The sequence below is a fragment of the Cyprinodon tularosa genome, unplaced genomic scaffold (assembly GCF_016077235.1).
Source record: "Cyprinodon tularosa strain WSP-4 unplaced genomic scaffold, ASM1607723v1 ctg154, whole genome shotgun sequence".
Classification (NCBI taxonomy): domain Eukaryota; kingdom Metazoa; phylum Chordata; class Actinopteri; order Cyprinodontiformes; family Cyprinodontidae; genus Cyprinodon; species Cyprinodon tularosa.
This window is the reverse complement of record NW_024038375.1, coordinates 1845511-1867639: the sequence shown is the minus strand read 5'-3', so window position 1 is coordinate 1867639 and position 22129 is coordinate 1845511. Positions and strand designations below refer to the sequence as shown.

Genomic DNA, 22129 nt, shown 5'->3' with positions numbered 1-22129 from the left:
ATAGAAATCTTAATTGAGGAGGTAAGTGAGACACTTTGCAAATGGAACAAGAACATTTACACTTAAAATAAGAAAAAAAGACAATTGTATTGACTTATTTCATGCGCATTTGATCTAATTATCTTATTTTAAGTGTTCAAAAAATTCGATTGGCAAAAAATCCTATTTACCTACTCAAATTACGGGTAAATACACTTAATTAAAGAAGTTTTTTTTTTATTTCTAGCTCGATTTTGCAGTGTACGAACCCTGAGCTCATTGATGTTTCATTTTGGGGTTTTAGATTTGTCATTTGCATTGAAAGCTTGTTTGTCCAGAGTCCATTGTTGCAGGACTTTACTGTAACCTTTGTGTGATATAGTTCTGTCATTCATGGCCTACTAGCTTTCTCCTTCATTCTGTGTACGACAAATCCACTTTAAATGTATTAAAGAACTGTAGTGAGAAAGTTTTTGTCTTACTCTTGCTAAAAGTAATGTTACCAAAATTGCAATTTGCAATTTGAAAATTGCGTTTTGTTAAATTGGGATTATATCACAACTGCAATTAATTACCCAGCCCTAGTTTCAACCACCAAACCAAAACCGTTCCTCTAAGATGATGATAAAAAAGTGGTTAGGATTGCATAGACAATTAGTAACCACCGAGGCTCAACTGTACCTTGAACTACAAGTTGTTATCATAACTAGGTCTTGACCAAAACTGAGATTTGTACAGAAATTTGCAGCTGCTTGTATGGTTGTGGCCAGATATAGAAATGTTTTTTAGTCAGCGAAAACATGGGTTTATAATGGCTGAAATTAGAAAATTTTCTTGTACTTGATGCTGATAAATGCATTTATTGAGTTTTTTTTTATGAAAATCCCACCAACATTTTCAAACTGCCACCACATTTCCCTGATTTGACAGTGTGTTTAGAGTAATAAAACTTGTGATGTAATCTTTCTTCAGAGACAAATTCAACACACCATTAAAATTTTTTATTAATTATTTTATTGTGTTGATGGAAGACATACAACTGCTTATTAATGAATCAATTTGTACATTTTCAGATCTTAGGCAGATAAGTCAGTAGATGTGAATGGGCTCTTATAATAATCTGTCTTTTATTTACTCATTTCATTTTCTTGCTTACATATTTTTGGTTATGTGATTATATATTTGAATAATATATTTCTGTTGATGTTTCTCCCTTTCTTGCTTCAGTATAATACTGCCACCATCTCAGAGAACTATGCACCATCTCACTTGCAATGAAATTCAGATTTCTTAAATATAGCCAGATTATTTGTTTTTCTTTCAGATTTCTTCTGAAATAGTATTTCCCTACATCATGCTGTCCCAGTATGGAGAAACACTAAGTGCAATACTTTTAAAAGTACTTGTCATTGTCTTTGTTATAGGCCGGTTGAAAAGGAGTGGTGTGTTTTCTGCCTTCGAATAAACGATAATAGACAACTTCTGTCATAACAATTCTAAAATTCAACAAAAATACAAGTAAATTCTATCCAGCAGAATTTATAGATTGATTTGAGCCGTTGTTGAATTCATAGTTATTGGCTGATCTTTCCTTTATCTGACTTTTTCTGAAGCTGCATTCTGTAGGCCTATTCGAAGTATAATGAAGCACCTGTTTCACGTGACCTGATGTTCAAAGTGTGTTTTATTTCAGGCAAATGGAAAAATCTATTTCAACTTGAAAATTGAGTCTTCCAACTATCTTGAAACTCGAAATTCCGACCCGAATAAAACTTGAACGCACACTACAGCTCAGCAGTTTTTGACAGACTGCCTACATTTCCCATGTAGCACCGCGTCCTGTCATATTTGGCCCCGCCCCTTGTTATCCCTAACTTCGCTCTGCTTTCAGTTCAGTTTAGCTGTGATTTGATTGCCCGCAGGGCTATGCGGTTTGGTGCGGACTCGCCTCGCCCTGCTACATTACAGCTTTTCCCGCTTCTCTTTCTTACAAACTGAAGCTGCCATTCTCACTGTCGCTGCACTCCAGGCTGGAAGATGTCTGCTGGCTTCTGCTCTCTACAGCCACATTAGGAAGGAATCCCCCACACACACCCCACGGACGCGGAGCCTCCTCGGGAAGAAGCTCAGCGCTGTGGTCCCTCTCTTTGGCTCTTCATGCTTCCCGGAGTTTGGCCTTTAAACACTGCAGCGAATTGGAGCGTGTCTATGGAGTTTAGGAGCATGTTTTTCGTGCCAGGCCAAGGTGTTAACGGGCAGGAGATGCCCTCTGGCTAGCAGCAGTAACTTATCTCGAGCGCAGCTAGGTTGCAAACAGATAACTTAGCATATAAGTAGGCGAAGCTATATATAAATACCAAAAACACTGTTTTTACCGATATACATTTTAAACTAATGAAACAGAAGCTGTCTCGGCGGATATTTTTTTTTTCCTCAATCTATTTTGCACTCGGCGTCAAGCTAGCTAGCATCTTTCGCAATTTAAACGCTAAATGCTCACTTACACTCTAAAATGAGAGGCTAAAGGTTCTGTTTACTATCGATACACTCCTCTTTAAGATATTTTAGACCGACTACCATTCATTAACTGCGTCTTTTGTCAAATGAATCAACACATCTTGGGCAAATGAGAGGATAAACCTGTCAGCTAACTAGTTGGTGACAAAAAAAAGGACATTTTATTTTACTTATTGGTGCTGATTGTAAATAAAAACAGTTGGTATTTGGCCCTTGCTTAAACGATTAAATCACGCCAAGAGGACAACAACATCTTTTGGCCATGGAGGGAAATGTACAGCAACAGAAAATAGCTCCTTTGGTCCGGGAACTGCAGAAAATATTTAGCAGCTACAACAAGCACTCCATACAGCTGAGGAAAAACTTGAAGGAGACCAATGCATTCTTCAGAGAAATAAGGCAAAACTACAGTAATGCGTGTGCAGCAACTATAAGCTCAGATTCAGCTTCTCTGGAGGCAGGTAAGCTTGAACACATACATCAACACTCAATACGATCACTAGTGAAACCACAGCTGGAAAGCATATTATTGAAACCAGAACCGCTTATTGGTACAGAATGACTACTCAGATCTGCTTTTTGATAACAAACAAATACAAACATTGATTGTTTTGATGATGCTGAAAAATCCCAGTTAAGAATTAAAAAGGTTTTGCCTGTAGTAGGGTTGTCACGATACTAAACTTTTCAACTCGATACCGATACTAAGGAAAATATTCGATACTCGATACCATTTTCGATACCACAAGGATAAAATTTCAACAGAAATATTTTGATTAATAATTAAAATACAATAAATAAATAAATACAATAAACAATAAGAACAACATTTTGAGGTTGTTTGCTGTGCACAGTATTTAGCAAGCTTGATAAAAAACTTACAAAATTAAAATTAAGTTTCCCTTACTTGGCTATGCTTGGCACACATAACAATGACACTAGCCAAACCGGTTAAGAAACAAATAATTCTCAGCAGCTGCAACTGTTACAAAAAAAGTCTGAAACTGAAAAGTGCACAGAATTATTCAATCACAGTGTTCAGAAAGTGCATTTTCCTCTATTCTGCACTTTAGATGAATGACTGTTTAGGTGCGACTGGTACTCGATACTTTTGAAAATGAGTATTGTATCCGGATACAACATTTCAGTATCGATACTTTTTTGAGTATCGATACTTTTGACAACCCTAGCCTGTAGAGATGAATAGCTGGAAGCTGGAGGGCTGTTACCAATTTTAGTGATTGTTTTAAATTTGACATGATTTCTTCTTTTATCTAGGCTGTAGTTTTAATGCTAGTAGTAAAAGAGGAATCTAATTCAGAGGAATCAAAAAATCCACATAAGCCTGAAGCCATATCCTGGTGAAATATTTTTTGCAAGTCCATCGCAGCAGCTATACTTTTATATTCTTCTTAATTTATCTATAGTTTTCTTTTTTTTTTTGTTCCTGCTTGTGTTCATCAAAAAAAACAACAACGTTGGTTTACTTTATCCATTCCCAAATCAGCTCAAATCTGTTGTTGGGCTCACTTTCCTGTCTGAACGCTCACATGGATCCAAGTTTGGAACCACCAAAGCTCAAGCTTGCCTTTAACTAGTTAGTACACATGTAAGAGTTGTTTGGGGTTGGTTCAACCCTTTCACCAGGATTAAATTAACAAATGTTAAACTGAGCAGTTGCCTTGATCAAAATAAGACCACAAGGCTGCCCTCCGTGAAAGGAGCTTAATTCATCTTTTTATCTACTGATTAGATTAAACACTGAAATTAAGTTTTGGTCTTTTGATATGTTGAATTATATGAAGGGAAATCTTCCAGCTTCAATTTGGATTTATGTAGCTGAGATAAGGTCAAGACAACGGAGAGACATCCCATCTAGAAAGCACTGTTCTAACCAGAAGGTCATCTTGGAGGTACTGACGACCTTTTTGGTACAGTTCAGATTGTTGCTACTCTTTCCATCTCTATGTATTTCCTAATATTATGCTGGTATTAGATCATGCATGATATGATTAAATCTTTTAAATTTAAAATGGTAACAACAAATAATAAAAACAGCTGCTAAATTTGCTCTTAGACTTTAAACAAGCATGGTCTCTGCACATATGACAGTTTAACAGAGTTAATTTTAGTTGTATTTTATCACATTGATCTTCCTAACTGTAGGCAGTTTCTTAAGCCAGCTGACCAGCAACGTGCAGCAACAGATGTGGGAGGGCAAAACAGAATTACTCTCTGCTCTACAAGAGCTGGATTATAAGGAACCGGAAGTTTTAAAGTATTTAAAGTTGTTTTTAGATTTCAGAAAGGAAAGCTGCTGAAACCCTTCTGTCTGCCTTCACTAAATTTTTGTAAATATTCCTGTGATCAACAAAACTTTCCACGACTGAGCTCTCCAAGCGTCAGTATCTCCTGAAGCCTGTCGGCCCCACCTAACAGGTGGGAGTGCCAAGACTTTTTCTTCTGTCTGATGAGGTTCCGCCTTGTGTAGCACTTTTAATGTAACATGGCAAAAGTGAACTTCTTCAGAATAAAATGAAACATTTGCACAGATAAGAAACTGTGTTTTAATAAGCTTTTATTGAACTGAGTTTGCAAGCCGTCTTTTTAACGCATCACTATCCTAATTCTTGGTCTAATGTAACAGTACAAACTGAAAGTATATACACTATATTGCCAAAAGTATTTGCTCACCTGCCTTGACTCACATATGAGCTTAAGTGACATCCCGTTCCTAATCCATAGGGTTCAATATGACGTCGGTCCACCCTTTGCAGCTAGAACAGCTTCAACTCTTCTGGGAAGGCTGTCCACAAGGTTTAGGAGTGTGTTTATGGGAATTTTTGACCATTCTTCCAGAAGCGCATTTGTGAGGTCGCACACTGATGTTGGACGAGAAGGCCTGGCTCTCAGTCTCCGCTCTAATTCATCCCAAAGGTGTTCTATCGGGTTGAGGTCAGGACTCTGTGCAGGCCAGTCAAGTTCATCCACACCAGACTCTGTCATCCATGTCTTTATGGACCTTGCTTTGTGCACTGGTGCACAGTCATGTTGGAAGAGGAAGGGGCCAGCTCCAAACTGTTCCCACAAAGTTGGGAGCATGGAATTGTCCAAAATGTCTTGGTATGCTGAAGCATTCAGAGTTCCTTTCACTGGAACTAAGGGGCCAAGCCCAGCTCCTGAAAAACAACCCCACACCATAATCCCCCCTCCACCAAACTTTACACTTGGCACAATGCAGTCAGACAAGTACCGTTCTCCTGGCAACCGCCAAACCCAGACCCGTCCATCAGATTGCCAGATGGAGAAGCGCGATTCGTCACTCCAGAGAACGCGTCTCCACTGCTCTAGAGTCCAGTGGCGGCGTGCTTTACATCACCGCATCCGACGCTTTGCATTGCACTTGGTGATGTATGGCTTGGATGCAGCTGCTCGCCCATGGAAACCCATTCCATGAAGCTCTCTGCGCACTGTTCTTGAGCTACATGAAGTTTGGAGGTCTGTAGTGATTGACTCTGCAGAAAGTTGGCGACCTCTTCGCACTATGCGCGTCAGCATCCGCTGACCCCGCTCCGTCAGTTTACGTGGCCTACCACTTCGTGGCTGAGTTGCTGTCGTTCCCAAACACTTCCATTTTCTTATAATACAGCTGACAGTTGACTGTGGAATATTTAGGAGCGAGGAAATTTCACGACTGGATTTGTTGCACAGGTGGCATCCTATCACAGTTCCACGCTGGAATTCACTGAGCTCCTGAGAGCGACCCATTCTTTCACAAATGTTTGTAAAAACAGTCTGCATGCCTAGGTGCTTGAATTTATACACCTGTGGCCATGGAAGTGATTGGAACACCTGATTCCAATAATTTGGATGGGTGAGCAAATACTTTTGGCAATATAGTGTATTTTAGATCAGAATCAGTGTTTTATTCTGGGTCAATGTGGTACTATGAATTAAACTGTACCAATCCACTGGTTGCAAAAGATATATTTATAAACTGTAGGGTGTCTGTAGCAGTTATTTTAATGTTTTTAAAGATGCAGATATCCAAGGTGTTCCCAATAATTGGCATCACAGGTGTCTACAATCTTGGAATAAGTCAGTGGGCCTTATAGGCCCGTGTCACTGTGCTGTTTGGTGACATGGTGTGTACCACACTCAACATGGAGCAGAGGAAGAGAAGTAAAGAGTTGTTTTAGGAGATTGGAAAGAAAATTCTAGACCAGCATGATAAAGGCTATAAGCCCTCATCTGAGCAGCGTGTTGCTCCTGTGACTATAGTTCCAAATAATAATTAGAAATTTAAGATCCATGAGACTGTAGCCAACATCACTAGAGGTAGCTACAGGAGGTAAATTTATGACAAATCAAAGAAATGGATGATATGAATGATAACAAAAGAGCCTATAAAAAAAACTTTTGAAGAGATTAAAGGTGAACTTTGAGCTCAAGGAGCATCAGTGTCAGATCGCACCATCCATCATTGTTTGAGCTAATGTGGACTTAATGAGAGATGACTAAAGAGGACACTATTGTTGAAAACAAATCATAAAAAATCCAGGCTATAATCTACCAAACTACATGTTGATAAGCCACAGAGCTTCTGGGAGAATGTCCTATGGAGAGATGAGGAAATTTTAACTTTTTTCCAAGGCACATCAGCTCTATGTTCACGAACGGAAATTGTAGCATATAAAGAAAAGAACATCGTCCCTGCTCTGAAACACGGAGGAGGCTCTGTTATGTCCTGGTGCTGCGTTGCTTGAGCTGGTACAGGGTGTTTAGGATATCTGCAGGGTTCAATGTAATCTTAGGATGATTAAGGGATTCTAGAGACAAATGTGCTGCTCAGTGTCAGAATGTTTGGTATCAGTCACAGGTCAATGGGATAATCATCCAAAACACACAGAGAAAAACAATCAGGAATGGATAAGAGGAAAACATTGGAATATTTTCTATGAACCCTGATCTAAATCTTATTGAGTATCTTTGGAAGGAGCTCAACAAGCTGATGGAAAAGCCCCCCTTCAAACCTGAGACCACTGGAGCAGTTTGCTTAACAGGGTTGCACCAAAATACCTGCTGAAAGGTGCTGATTGACTCAAATGGTTGAGCGAAGAAAAAAAAAAACTGAATGTACCATCATGTGTTGCCCAGGCCTGTTTAATGAGCTTACTTTTAAAAATCTTTCTGTTAATGGTTCTGTAAAATTAATGTTCATTTTAATAGAATTTTTATTTATCACTTTTGAAAGATTCAAGTTATTTATGTGGCCATTGTGGCCTTTTTTTATATAAACAAGTGGTGCCACTGATGATGCATAACAGTGTTGAATGAATAGTAAACAAGTAGCTGCTTTTAAAATGCATCAGCCAACTGCACGCAGTTAGTCACTTTCATGAGTTTAGGGGAAAAACTTCACATAAATGTTAATTAACAAGGCAACAACCATATTATCTTGTGATTTATTTAAATGTGTCTGCAAAATCAATGTACTGTAGCTTAAACAGCATGGACACATAGGAAGGTTGATTGACTCTTAATGCAGATTTACTTGAGCTGCACAGATTTATTGTAGTTTCCTCCCACACTGAGCAGGTTGTGGTCGTGTCCAAGCAGAACATAATGGAAAAAAGCTGTAAATGTTTGGGGTAATCATCTGGAAGAGGGTCATGATGCTATAACAAAAGCACAGAAATAGTTACTTTTCTGACCATGTTGATGGTGGATATTCTGGTTCAGATCTGTCAGGAAATGTTTTCATCCATCTTGAGAAAATGTGTTTGCCGTACAGAAAGCGTTTTCATGTTTTTTAGGTTTTTTTCCCCCTAGTTGCTCTATCTAATTTCTTTTTTCAATAGAGAAGTATTAAATTTAGTTCAAAGCAAATTCAGTTTAAGTTGTAAATTCAAAACAGTTACCATATAATGTAGGTTTTTGTTGTCTTTTATTTGTTATATAACTGTTGGAGACATTGACTCAGAACCCTTTATCCCTTTGGGTCCAGGAAGAAAGCTTTATTGGTTCTACTGTGCATGTGCTCCTCATCTTTGGGTTGTATCAGGAGTTATTAGACAGGGGATTATTATCAGTTGGTAAATATTCAGAGGCCTTTAGTGGTAAATGATAATCTGCAGCTCAATCTGTGGAGGACTCGCCTTTAATTATAAACAGCTTAGAGCAATTTATGATTGTTTTTTTTTATCCAGACAACTGCAACTTTAAACCCGACATTATAAGCACATCATAGCATCATGTTTTTTTAATTGAAATTTTTTTTTAAATTTGCAGGCCAGCTGAGCTGCATCGCTTTCCCAAGTCATGAGGAAGAGTTCCTGCGCAGCACCGTGGGAGCCGCTCCGTACATCCTGGTTTTAGGCCAGGACTGTGGCGCCCGCTACCGGCTGCTCAACTGCCTTCTTGGGGAAAGGCTGCTGCCTCAAGGTACAGAGGCCGTAGAGGGCTGCGCGGGCGACCAAGGCATTGTCTGCAAGAGGAGGAAGCTGTGCTTCACTCATGGGAGGCAGACGCGGCTCAGCTTAGCACTGCCCGGCCAGTATGAGCTGGTGCATCAGCTTGCTGCTAACAGAGGCCGCTGGGATACAGTGCCCAGGGAGGACCTGGAGATCCATGAGGAGTGTGAGGACCCAGCCCACAGGCTGGCAGAGCTGGAAATCACCCTGCATCATCCTCTGCTTCAGGTAGGCTGGAACCATTTAACAGTGTGTTGCTTCAGCACTTACAAATGCAACTCTAATGAGCCTCACCTGTGCTTGATCACGGTTGTTGAGGTTAAACACCCCCACAACCTCTACAGCAGGTGTGCTCAAGAGCTACTCTCCTGCAACTTTTTGATGCACCCCTTTTTAAATACACATAAATACAATGATTGGCTTGCTATCATGCCTCTGCTCACCTAAATTAGGGGATTATGCCTTTAGATTCAAATCTGTTAGAGAAAAGATATATCTTATAGGTATAGTAGAGAATGTTCTTTTCCTGGGTGGATCACCAAAATAAGTGGTCCTCCTAATTGTCAATCGTTGTGGTGATATGTTTACGTAAGGCGTCCTACGTGCACGTCCCCATTTTAACTTAGTGGTCGGGGGGAGTTACAGGATGGTAGCTCTAGAAGACTGGACTTGAGCACTGCTGCTCTAGACCATTAGCCTAAGGTTAGCTAACGTTAAGATTAGGACTGAAAAAATTTATCGGATTAATCGTGATTATTCTATTATTGAAATAATCGTCAACAGTTTGTCAGCTGTCTAAATATGATTCCAGCACTTATTACTAGTGGTGTGGGAAAAATTTATTTGCCTTTTTTATTCATTTTTGGCTGCCCAATATAATATAGATATTTCATTTTCTATTATCGACTCCAGAAAAACCTCAATTTCTGTAGTTGATGCATGGACTGACTAAAACTCCAAATGACATGGAGACCAAAGTAAATAAATGATCAATATCTTCTGATACATACAGAACTTGTTTTTTTTTATCTCTACATATAATTTTGATAGATATAATTATAATATGTAGTGATATTGCAATATCGTGATATCGTATTGTGACTAGTGTTGCGCCAATGCCATTTTTTGGCCCCGATACGATACCTGGCTGTGCAGTATCGGCCGATACTGATACCATAATAATGTAAAATAATTGCCATCATTGCTTTGTCAAGCTGCTGCCTACCCTTGTGAAGCAGGAAAAAATCTAATACAAAGTGAATCCAGTAGAACTTTTTATTGCCTACCAGGAGTGGGTGACAATAGTTGAATAAACTTATGGCTCTCAAAATGGTATCGGTGCGCTATTTGTTGGTACTCGCCGATACCACCATTTTAGGGCAGTATCGGGGCCCCGACCGATACTGGTATCGTTATCGGTGCAACACTAATTGTGACCCAAGTATCGCGACACGTATTGTATCGCAACACTGGTGATTTTCTTAATGAAAAAATATCAGAAACTTATAAACTATCAGATCCTTGGTAGGGACGTATATCGTGTAGTTCTGCATGCCAGTGATATAACTGGAAAGTTGGGCTGGGCTGAAGTGGAATATCCATGTTTAGAGGCCTCAGTCTTTCCCACCCTCTGTTAACCAATATTTTGTCTGCTTACTTTTAAAAAAAGATCACTTTTGTCAAAAATACAAGGGAGATGGGTAGAGAACTTCTGCTATTGATGCTTGTTTCTGTTACACATTTACAGAAAGTGTTAAGCAATGATTCTGTTGAACAGTCCCGATGTGTAGAAATGATTGGCTTGATTAAACTCTTACCACTCATTGTAAGACTGCAACTAACGATTATTTTGGTAATCGATTAATCTGTTGATTTTTTTTTATTTATTTTTTTTTTTTAGTTTGATCGATTAATAATCAGATAGCCAAAGGTTCCTGAAAGAAGACTTTTTACAAAATCAAACCAGGTGAAACCAACCACTTGAGGAGTTCTGGACTGAGCATATTGACAGACAAAAAAGTTTTTTAAAAATCTAAAATGCAAAAGGTTTTACATATTTTTTTTTGACAATTTTGATATATTTACTGCTCTAAGTGGGTCACTCTGTCAGCTAAAGGCATGTTTTAGAGTCTACACTCCAATTAAACAATTAATCGATTACTAAATTAGTTGACAATTATTTCAATAATCAAATAATCATGATTAATCCAATTGTCTCTTACCACTCATTGGATCTAGTATTTCATGGTTATTTTTTAATTGATTATTTTTACCTTTATTCATTTACAGGTTGTATGAGATTTTTTAATATCACATTTGCAAGGGAGGCCTGTTACAGTATGACCAACAACATCAAAGAAGTTACACAGTAACAATGCAGATAGTTAAAATATTGCACTCAAATTAAACTGTCTAACATATTTGACCTAAATATTTTTTTTTAAGTAAGTTTGAATTGTTTTTGCAATTTTATACAGCAAGTTATTATATTGCTGTTGATAAAAACGCTTAGATATTGCATTGATTTATATTCATTTAAAAAGAAAAAATCAGAATTGTTTCCAGGTTCATAAATCAAACCTTGTTGTGAACTAAATATTCGTCAAGCAGGGAAATATCCCTAAGCATACAGCCAGAATTGCTGATTAGTTTGTATCCAAACATGTTCGGTATATTCTTATTTACAAATGGTTCTTATTTAGCAGGTACTTTTAAAATATCTTGAATTTATGAATGGTGATATTTCATTAGGAATGTCCTGATATGATAAAGATATCGGATATTTGTTCAGTATAAAGCCAAAAAAATAATTATTTAGCCCTGCGTCTAAAATCTCTGCTATTGCTGCTAAAATACCCCATTTCTGCCTAAAGTTTGTTACCCATTCGTTAAAAATCAATGGGTTAATATGTTCTCTGTTTAATATCAATACATCCAACCTTTTCTCTAACTTTCCACTCCACAAAATAAGTAGTAAAAGTACATATGATCCATGCTTATATCGTACCAGGTCAATATTGTTATCGCTCAGTTCTTAAAGCTGCAATATGGGTATTGTATCAGGATTTAAGAAGTTGTATCAGGACTAGGGTTGTCACGATACTAATCTATTCAACTCGATACCGATACTAAGTAAAATATTCGATACTCGATGTCATTTTCGATACCACAAGAATAAAAACAAAGACTCCAAAATTCAACAGAAATTTTTTCATTAATAAACAAAATACAATAAATAGATAAATAAATACAATAAACAATATTTTGAGGTTGTTTGCTGTGCACAATATTAAGCAAGCTTGATAAAAAACTTACAAAATTAAAATTAAGTGTTCCTTCCTTGGCTATGCTTTACACACATAACAATGACACTAGCCAAACCGGTTAAAAAACAAAAATAATTCTCAGCAGCTGCACCTGTTACAGAAAAAAGTCTGAAACTGCACAGAATTATTCAATCACACAGTGTTCAGAAAGTGCATTTTCCTCTAATGTGCGCATAAGATGAATGGCTGCTGTATCGATACTTTTGAAAATTAGTATTGTATCCGGATACAACTTTTCAGTATCGATACTTTTTTGAGTATCAATACTTTTGACAACCCTAATCAGGACACCCCTATGTTTTATGTTATAGTTAGTGTACCAATGCAATTTTTTGGCGCAGATACCAGTGCAGAATCGGGGCCCTGTCCGATACTGGTATCTGTATGGGTGCAACACTAGTTACAATTTTACTATATATGAATAAATGAATGCAAATCAAACTGAAAGGAAATGTGTTTGAATGGACTAGTCAATTTCTATACTTTAATTATTGATTTGTGGCTAGAACTAAAAATTGATGCAAATCTGACCCAGAAACTAATTTTATTTGTATTTTAGAAAAAAAAAACATGCAGATCTCTTTTTATTTCTTTGTTTTTCCACTTAAATAACTTGAATTATAAAGAATTTAATTATCAGGTCCTCATCTTATATAATTTATTTCTCTTGTCTTGGATTTTTATGGAGGTTTGAGTCCTCCAGATTAAAAAAACAAAAAAAACAAAGATAGATATATTTCATTCTTTGCATTTTCTCATCCCAGTCAGAGAAGTCTTGCTCATGTGGCTCAGCTCACAAACAGATTAGGATTTAGCAGATTATTTCCTGGGTTGTTCACTTTACCCCCCCTCGCTGCTGTTCAGGAATGCACTTTTTAACAGTAATCATTCCCACTGTTTGCTTTGAGATAGACCATTAGTTGTGTGAGGAGAAACGTTGCACGTGTTGCAATCAACGATTTGGTGCTCTATGACCGAAAAATTACAATATCCCTTGGAGTAAAAACAATTAGGAATGGTGGAAGGATTTCAGTCACCCCTGTCATGTGGGACACGTGGAAATTAGCCTCTTATCGCTTGGACCAAGATACTTTAGCAAGTATCACACAGCCCAAGAAAATGGGCTTAGCTCTCCATCAGAGCGGCCCACCCGTCCCAGCCCCCTTACGTAATGCCACTGGTCTGGTGTGATTCACATGACTGGGTCATATTAAAACATCTCAAGCTCTTTGCTGTGATACAGTAACCATGGAGAAATCTAAAAACTCGGGACACTTACCAACACTACTTCAGAATAAGATTCGGCTTTAGCATCAGCTTATATGGCATGCAACACACTAACTCCAAATAGATGCAACTTTTTTATTTTCTTTTACCAAAGTTTGACCATGGTTATGTATACATACATTAATTCGTTCTTCAGATTAGTAATTTGAGTTGTCCTGTTAGAAATGTGACCTCGTTTTTAATTGGCCTACAAATCCTTCACTTTTCAGTCACGGAGAACTACATGAAAAGAAAACATCTGTGAACAAAACAAAAGCAGTAATTTTACACCAATGTTCCCAGTTTCATGGATTGATTGCCTTTTGTTTTTAAGATCAAAGTGTGTTACACTTAAAGGGACCCTGCATGTTATTTCTGGTCTCACGATTCAAGTAATATTTTAAGGACAATTGTGATTTTTGCCCCATATATTTGTTCTTATTAACAAACATGGGTTTGTCACATGCTAAAGCAGCGTGCTGCAGAGCTTCATGTTCCTGCTAAATTGGTAAGAGGGAGCTGTGATTAAGCACTGGATAAATGAAGCCGCAGAAACTCGCTACTGGCTGTGGTATTCACACAGTTCTGCTACAATCACAGCACTGTGGCTTAAAGGTCCCACAGACCAGGACCAAGTTCCTAATTAGCTGTCCTTCATCCTGGAGTTTCGGCCCTGCTTCCAGCTTTGCATAAATGTAGATTTAATAAACATGAAGAGCGAGAACTCCCAATGTTTCTAAAACTGTTGAGCTTTTTTGTATGGTCCAGAGATCCACATAGATGGTCTACTTGCCCCTTTAAAACACCATGATTTCAGGATTACTATCTCAAGTTTTATTTAATTAACATATTTCAATTAATTAATTAAGGCTGCAAGTAAAGATTATTCCGCTAAATGATCAATCTGTTGACTATATTTTCCATTAATGATCAGATAGCAAAACGTTCCTTCAGACTAAAACTTTTCCACTAGAGAAGGGCTGGATATTTTCTTTTTTAGAGCAGGTTTTATGGTTCCAATACCTTCAAGCTATTTAGGGTCTGAAGGAGCAGACGCCATCACCCTACATCCACAATGTTTGATTGTGTATAGGGTGTTTTCTCAGAATCTGTCTTACTTTTATGTCAGGAGGTCTTAAGCTTAACTCTCTCTCTCATCAGTCCAGAGTATAAGTTTCATAACGTCTCAGGGATCATCTGGTGGATAAGCGATGGGGCATTTGTGTTCTTTTTGAGATGCAGGTTTTTTTTCCTTCAACCTCCCCATGGGTACCATTTTTTTTAACTGTCATTGTCCTTTGTAGAATGAGAAAAGAGCAAAAGTTCTCTACGAAGTTAACGCCTCCGCAGGTAATTTTGTATTTCACCCAGAGAGGCTGGAAATTGCCAGGATGCACATAGTTAGCAGGAAATCTCCACAACAAGAGAAGGTCTCTGCCGGCATAATCACAGCAAGTTATATTTACAATTTGTTGGTGTGTTCTCACTACTGCTGCTACAACTTACTACAAGTTGAAATGTAATTTACCTGTCCAGTGGAGGTTTTGCTACCAAAGCATCCATTTTTAGGCATAAGTGTAAGAATGCCATCCATCATTTATTTATTTTAGATTAATCTTGACACTTAATTTCTGAGAAAAATCCTCTTTCATACCTTCAAGAAATAAAAGCCCCCTATTGATGTTCGAGATTGACCTGTTTTTCCACTGTAGTCCTGTTTCTCTGACTGTGAATGGCTGGATGTGCTCTCTTCATCCTCTGAGATGGGAGCTGGCTTGGAGCTCGTCTGCCTGGCTGTGTGTTTCCTGGATGGAGCCGCCTTTTACAGCTGCATTTTGTATCTCTGCTTCTGTCTCCTTGAACCCCAGTAGGCCTCAGCAGATGGCCGCTCACACTGAGCCTGGTTCTGCTGGAGGTTTCTTCCTGTTAAAAGGTAGTTTCTCCTCTCCTCTATCGCCAAAAAGCATGCTTAGTGTGAGAGATTGCATTCGAGTCAATGAGTCGATGCAATCAACTGGTTTTCCTTAGATGGAAAACGTTGAATCAATCTAACTGTATGATCTGATGAACTGTAAAGTGCCTTAACATGACATGTGTTTTGAATTGGCATTACCGTATATAAATAAACTGAATTGAATTAAAAACAATATTTATTTCGTAGTAACTTTATTTTTTGCTATATGAAATTTTGTCAGTGTACTGAAAAAACCTAAAATATTTAAATGTGTGAAAAAAAGAAACATTATAAATCTGTAAACTATTGCACTGTATAAACAGTAGAATACCATTATTCTATGTTAGAAACTCATATTTTTAATGTTGGTTTGATATAATTTATTATCACTGTAACAGTGGTAGGATTTACAAATGGATCACAATTAGCATTTTTCAGGCAAAAGATTATTTAATGTCTGTCTCTAAAAGATTAAAGCCTCACTCTAACTTGAAAACAGCGGTAAAACTGTTAATGGAACCAGGGCTACACGCAGGCAATTCAAACCCTGTCCTGACTTTAACAGCCGTGAAGAAATGTTTGCAGGCCATCTTTGTCCCAGGGAGACTGCCCAGGCCGACTCGCCCCTTGTTTCTTGGAGACAGGACTGACTGTCTCCTTTGTTATGCGGTCGGTCATTTCTATCACCCTCCTCCATTTCATGCTCTTTCTTTTAGACCATCTGCAAGTCTATTTTCGTCAAGGTTATTTATCAGAGCATAAAAAGAAAATCTCCTTATTTATGAAACAAACATCACCACAAATATGTATTTGCTGCCATTTGTTCAGAAATAGAAAGGAACATGTGATACAAGCGGATGTTTTGGCTTACAGTAGTTTGAAAACGGAGGACTGATGAGAGGAAACTCAATGACCTAATTAACATTTTGAGTTAGCATCCAGCATTGACCACAATTCAGGCCTTCAGGATTTGAAGCTTAGCCCCTCAGAAGTCAATTGAACCTCTGGTCAAGATATGTAGCTGACCTTAGCATTTTTATTTTACTGTAGCAGCAAAATTTTATGATAAAGTTATTTTGCATACATTTTCTAAGCCCATATTGCAATTTTTTATTCTTTATTTGTCCTCTTAAAGAACCCAAAGCATGTAGATGCTTCACTCCAGGGTTTCCTTGTTTTCATTAACTTGACAGATTGCTTTACCTCCATTGTTGCACGACTTTACTGTTGCTGTTTTGTGCAAAAGTTCTTAGTTCCACTCCATGGATCTGCGTGGTAGCTACAACTCTCTGTGCCCTGTTGTGTGTTGCAGAATCAACTTTAAATGAATCACTGCCACCTAAATGGTGGGAGTGAAAAAGTTGCTAAATATAATGTCACTAAAACTGACTGCCTCTGGAATTTTAAAATTGTGTTTACTTAAATTGCGATTACAGCCCTACTGTTGATCGAATAGGAATAATCCTGCATTGAGAACTATTGGTAAACAATATTCATAAATGTCAGTAAGGCAGAGCTATTTAATGTAAATAATTATAGTCCTATTTCAAAAATAATTCATTCGAAACTCTTGCGGCGTGTGAGTGACTTTGTTTTATGCCTAAAATGTAAGTATATATGTCTCACATTTTCCTTTAGGACTTTGATTTCACTCAGCTTTATATCTTTTTATAACAAAGCCTCATTTTCTTAGATTTTTAGCCACAAACTATGAGGTTGGTTAGGGAGGGGTTTTGATTAATTGAAGAAAAATATAATGTTGACCTGAATGTTATGTTAAATATGCTAAATGTATCATAGCTGCACCATATTTTTAACCTTTTCTTTAGTAAAAAAAAGTCAATTTGGAATCACCAAGTTAATGACTAATTGACTTTTATTAATATAGCAACGTTCCAAGGATTAAAAACCTGGAACACAGTTTACAGTAAAAACAGACATGAAATAATAAAACAGACAATACAACAAAATACCCTGAAAATAGAGATAAAACTGTATTTACAACAGCTGAAAAATCCTACCCTTTATTAATTCATAGAAATTCATAAAATAACTGCTGGAGCCGGCATTTCCAAACATGTGGGAAAACATAGAACAAAAACGTTTTATATATTTTTATATATACATAATATACAGGAAAATATAGAGGAAAAGATTTATACAATATTTATAGAAGAGACAATCATATCACTGTGATTTCAAGTACATAATAAAAAAGGCAGTGGATTTGCAAAAACAATAATGATGAGTCCATTTCAGGGGGAACAAAGTTGTGAGGGCTTTGAGATTTGTGATTAATTGGGTATTTGGGGTAAATGAAGGATCAGTTTCCGCTATATGTTAACCATGGAGTTAGATTGTTTATTGTTGATATGATGCAGATTGTTTGTATTTCTGTATTTTAGTATCTAACACGAATAAAGAGGGTTTCATTTTATTGAATGTACTTCTATGAATGTGAAATTTTCCAAATAATATGAATAGATAAATTTGTATTGACAGTTCCTTGTTTGGGTGTTTAAAAAAGTGATAATGCTAAAGCCAGAGATGGCTATACTGTAGTTTCGAGATAAGTAGTGCTCTATTGCTTTTCATGAAGGATGTGGACATGTAGGTGAAGAGTTATTTGAGCTTCAATATTGCAGAAGGAACAATTTGGATTATTTCAAGATATTTAGCTATTTCATTATTTGTAGGATAAATGTTATAAAGAATTTTGAAATGAATTTTACAGATTTTATTGTTAATGGGGAAAGTAATGAAGAAGTGACCATGATTTGCTGCAGTCTTTTTTTATTAAAAAGGGAGTTCCAGTATATTTTGTCTCTCGGTTGGAGGCATTTGGATTGTTGAAATGTGTTGCGTATGTGTTTGTTATTGTGTTAAGTGGCAAGAAAATACAGTCTTTTGAGAAACAATTTGGTGGACACATTTGGAGTAAATTGTAATGATTTTAACAATTGTTAGAGTCCATTGGGGATGCACTCTATAATTGATTTGTATTCCTTGTGTCTTTTTGGAAACTGATATTTCATCAAAAAGTTGTCGTAGCTAATTATATTACCATGATTGTCAAATAATTCAGAGATGGTTGTGATACCTTTATTTATTCTTGCTGGCTCATAAAGGCTAATTTCTTATGGAGAAAATCTTCCCTTTCACTTCCCTCATTGAGTGCACTTCACTGTGGTGGGAACTCACTGGAGTGTTCTCAGAACCAAAGTCTTTCCACAAGCAGGAATAATGTGTTGTTTCTTTCATGTGTCGGTTGCAAGGCATACAGTAGCTCTCTGTTCTGGCTAAAAATGGATTTATATTGCATTTTATTCTCTCTTAAAGGGGTCAAAGAATGCAAAACCGAGTTTACATTGTCATAGATGAATAACGATAGATCAGTGAGAAGTCAAACCCCATCGACACCTCCTTTCTCTGCAAATCTCACAATTCTAAACTTCCACCATAAAACGGGTGAATCCAAACGAAGCCCTGAATTGACGTCAATTCGAGGATGTTGCCTTATTTGGTTCTGGCCTGTACTTTTGTCACGCCCTGAAATTGACATAGAGACCAGCCCACTGGTTCAATGGCCCAAGAACATGATTGAAGGTAGATGTAAGACACCAGTTTAGCTGTTTAGCCTACAGTTGGGTTTACTTCTACAAGTAAACCCGTGCCTGCCAGGGGGAAGCACGGGGTCGCCATTGTCCAGGCTACGGTTACCGGGTTGGGTTGGGACATTCCGTCCTGCGCTGGCTCCCTGCACCGGACCAGCCCCGGAGCTCATAGCTCGGTTCTGCTGCACTGTAGTTGACCAAAATCCAAGACGATTTTGAAATTCCCCCCCCAGACGTTTTTTTAGGTATGAAAAGTAGGACACCCTACCATACCAACAATCTTGACGTTTCATTGAGTGAGTGCTTGTTGCTATTATGGGTCTTTGCTCAGCAGGTTTGCTCGTTGTAAACCAACCAATCAGCACACAGCTCATCTAAATATTCATGAGCGTACCATAAAAGGAAGAAAACCGTTTCATTCTGGGCCTCCTAACCAGAGTTGCATTAGAGCTCATAGAACAGCAAATATGCTATTTTCAGCCTAACAAATGTTACACACCCTGTTCAGAGACCTTAACGACCAGCACCAAATACCCTATATAATCATTCTATGATCATTTTAAGGGCTCGCCTTATTACCAATGTTTATTCCCTTAATTTCACTATATATCGACTTCAAAAACTCAAAGACTTTTGCAGCTCTTCGTTGGAAACACTTGAAACTTCTCTTCTTGACCTGATTTAAATGCACTAACGACATTAGTGGTATACTGATTGGACAAAGAGAGAATGATAATACTCTTGTATTTATTTGTGAAACTTTCCAAATGTTTGAAGTTTTGAATGTGTTCCTTTAGGACTGTTTACCATGGTAATAACAAGACCTGTTGTACTTGTGACTTGGTGATGTCGTACAGATGTTTAGCATTCATAGAACTGTGACCCTTCTAGTGTCCGGCTTGAGAAATCCCCTGACCTTTATCTGCTTCATAAAGCCAAAGGGAAGGGCTGCAATTCAGTCAAAGAACATTTCTGAACATAATCCAATTTAAAAATAAAACATAACTCTCACACTTCTGCCTACCTACTCGGTTCAAATTTACAATCAGTAAGCAAACAATGCAGCCAGCATCATACAGTTCAGGTTTTACGAGTAGAGAAGAAAGCTGTAAGAGGGTTTAATCAGTGTTCTGCTTTCTGAAGCTCTGAGCTATTTTTTATGGACAGGCTTTTATTGTGAAGGTGTGCCACATCAACGCTTTAAATGGAGCATTAAACCCCCATGTTTTCTTAGCAATAGTTATACATTTTTATTTACAAGCTCCTTTTGTACCTTAAGGTCACTACAAATAAAAATGATAGGGTCAGGCAAATGTATGAATGATTTTACACGGCAGCCTTTAAATGGTGGGTTTGAAGCATGAGGTGGTGAATATACTCACTGATTAGGAAAAGTGACTATGGTTTGGTCTGCTGATGAAAAATAAAAGTCTAATCTTGATAAAATATGTAAAAATTTGTGTATTATGTTAGTTGAATGATTACAGTTTTTATTTTTATTTTTTTTACAGGAAACCAAGGTCATGGTGGTCCCATGTCCAAGTGTCCAGCCTATAGAAGAGGCCCTGGAAGACTGCACTCGCAATGTGATGCCCGTCATCCTCTACGCCATCAACCAGGACACTCTCAGTACAGACCAGGTGGCCGACCTCCGGAAGGTCAAAGAGATGCTCCCATTTCCCATTTGTTTTGTCCGTACCCCTGCCTCCACGCTAGCTGCCTCCCCAGAGTCCAGCCGCCGGGGGGAAAAGGAGAAGGAGAGGAGTGGCCTGCACAAGCAGCTGCTCTCGCTCGGCTTCTTGAGTAGCCAGACTGGACACTGTTCCTGTGGAGCCCCGACGCAGGTTTCCGCCCCAGGGGCAAAACCCCAAAGCATACTGGGCGAAACTTTTGATCGACTGCATCGGCTGCTGGTTCCGTTTGCTCGTCAAGTTCTCCAAAACCAGCAAGTAGAGGCTGCCAACCTGCTGAATGGGCTTCACTGTCGATGTCTCGACCTTTTCATCAACCAGGTCAGAAGATGAAGCACCCCATACCCGGTTTGCTGTAATCGCTATCTTCAATGAATGACCTGTTTGTTGTCCGTGTATTTTGACCCCTTTTAATCCTGTAACACAAACACTAAGACCTTTATCATCTTTGCATCACTCCCATGAAGGCCTTTGACATGCAGAGGGACCTGCAGATAACTCCCCGCAGGCTGGAGTACACTCGTGAGAAAGAGGGTGAACTCTTCAACTCCCTGATGGCCATCGCAAACAGAAAACAGGAGGAGATGAAGGAGATGATTGTCGAGACCCTGGGCAGCATGAAGGAGCAGTTACTAGATGATGCAGCCAACCTAGAGTTCAAAGGTTAGTGAGCTGGCACACGGTTAACTTCACGTTTTTAAAAGTTTTCTCTCACCTTTCTGGGTTCTCTTTTTTTTCTTTTTCTTTTTTTTATCTATAGAATTATTTTGCTGAGTGGTGACCTACTAAACAGCCAATATATTGATAGATTATGATTAAATCTTAATACACTTAAGTCACCATTGTAATCATTCAGTCTTCTCTCTGTACTGGCTTATCCTCAATAGGAAGCATCCTTAACACTCTCCAGATATCAGTCATGCTCTTTATCTTTCTTGCAGTTTCTTTAGTTTTATATAGGCAGAAACTTCAAGCATTTCAATTGGATGAAAGTTGGCCTTAGTTATGAGGAATATTTTGATGGGACAGGTCACAGTTTTTACACAAAAAAAAACCCGAAGCAGAGGAGAAACAAAGCTAGTAACATCTATCAGTCTGGGAAGGTTTAAAAACGAGTTGTCATGGAGAAAAAAAAACTACTGAAACAAAGCTGAGGGACGCCACTCACCTGTATGAGACCAGGTGAACTAAAAGCATTGAACAGCTCAGTGAAACAGAATGTTCTTAAAGGAATAGTACACCCAAAACATGATTAGCCTTCATTTTCTACTCACCCCCATGCTGAACAACACCCTGGAGTACTTTTTTG

At 38.0% G+C, this 22129-nt stretch overlaps 1 protein-coding gene across 1 annotated transcript in view; it reads left to right on the top strand.

Moving 5' to 3' along the window:
* Positions 1-1897: 1897 nt before the first annotated feature.
* The window catches only part of dstyk (dual serine/threonine and tyrosine protein kinase), a 44594-nt gene continuing 24362 nt past the window's right edge, over positions 1898-22129 (top strand). Inside the window, exons 1-4 of the mRNA XM_038279939.1 lie at positions 1898-2957; positions 8788-9197; positions 20641-21141; positions 21288-21483. Of these exons, the coding sequence (XP_038135867.1) occupies positions 2759-2957; positions 8788-9197; positions 20641-21141; positions 21288-21483 (1306 nt within the window). The 5' untranslated portion in view covers positions 1898-2758. The remainder of the gene's footprint in view (positions 2958-8787; positions 9198-20640; positions 21142-21287; positions 21484-22129) is intronic.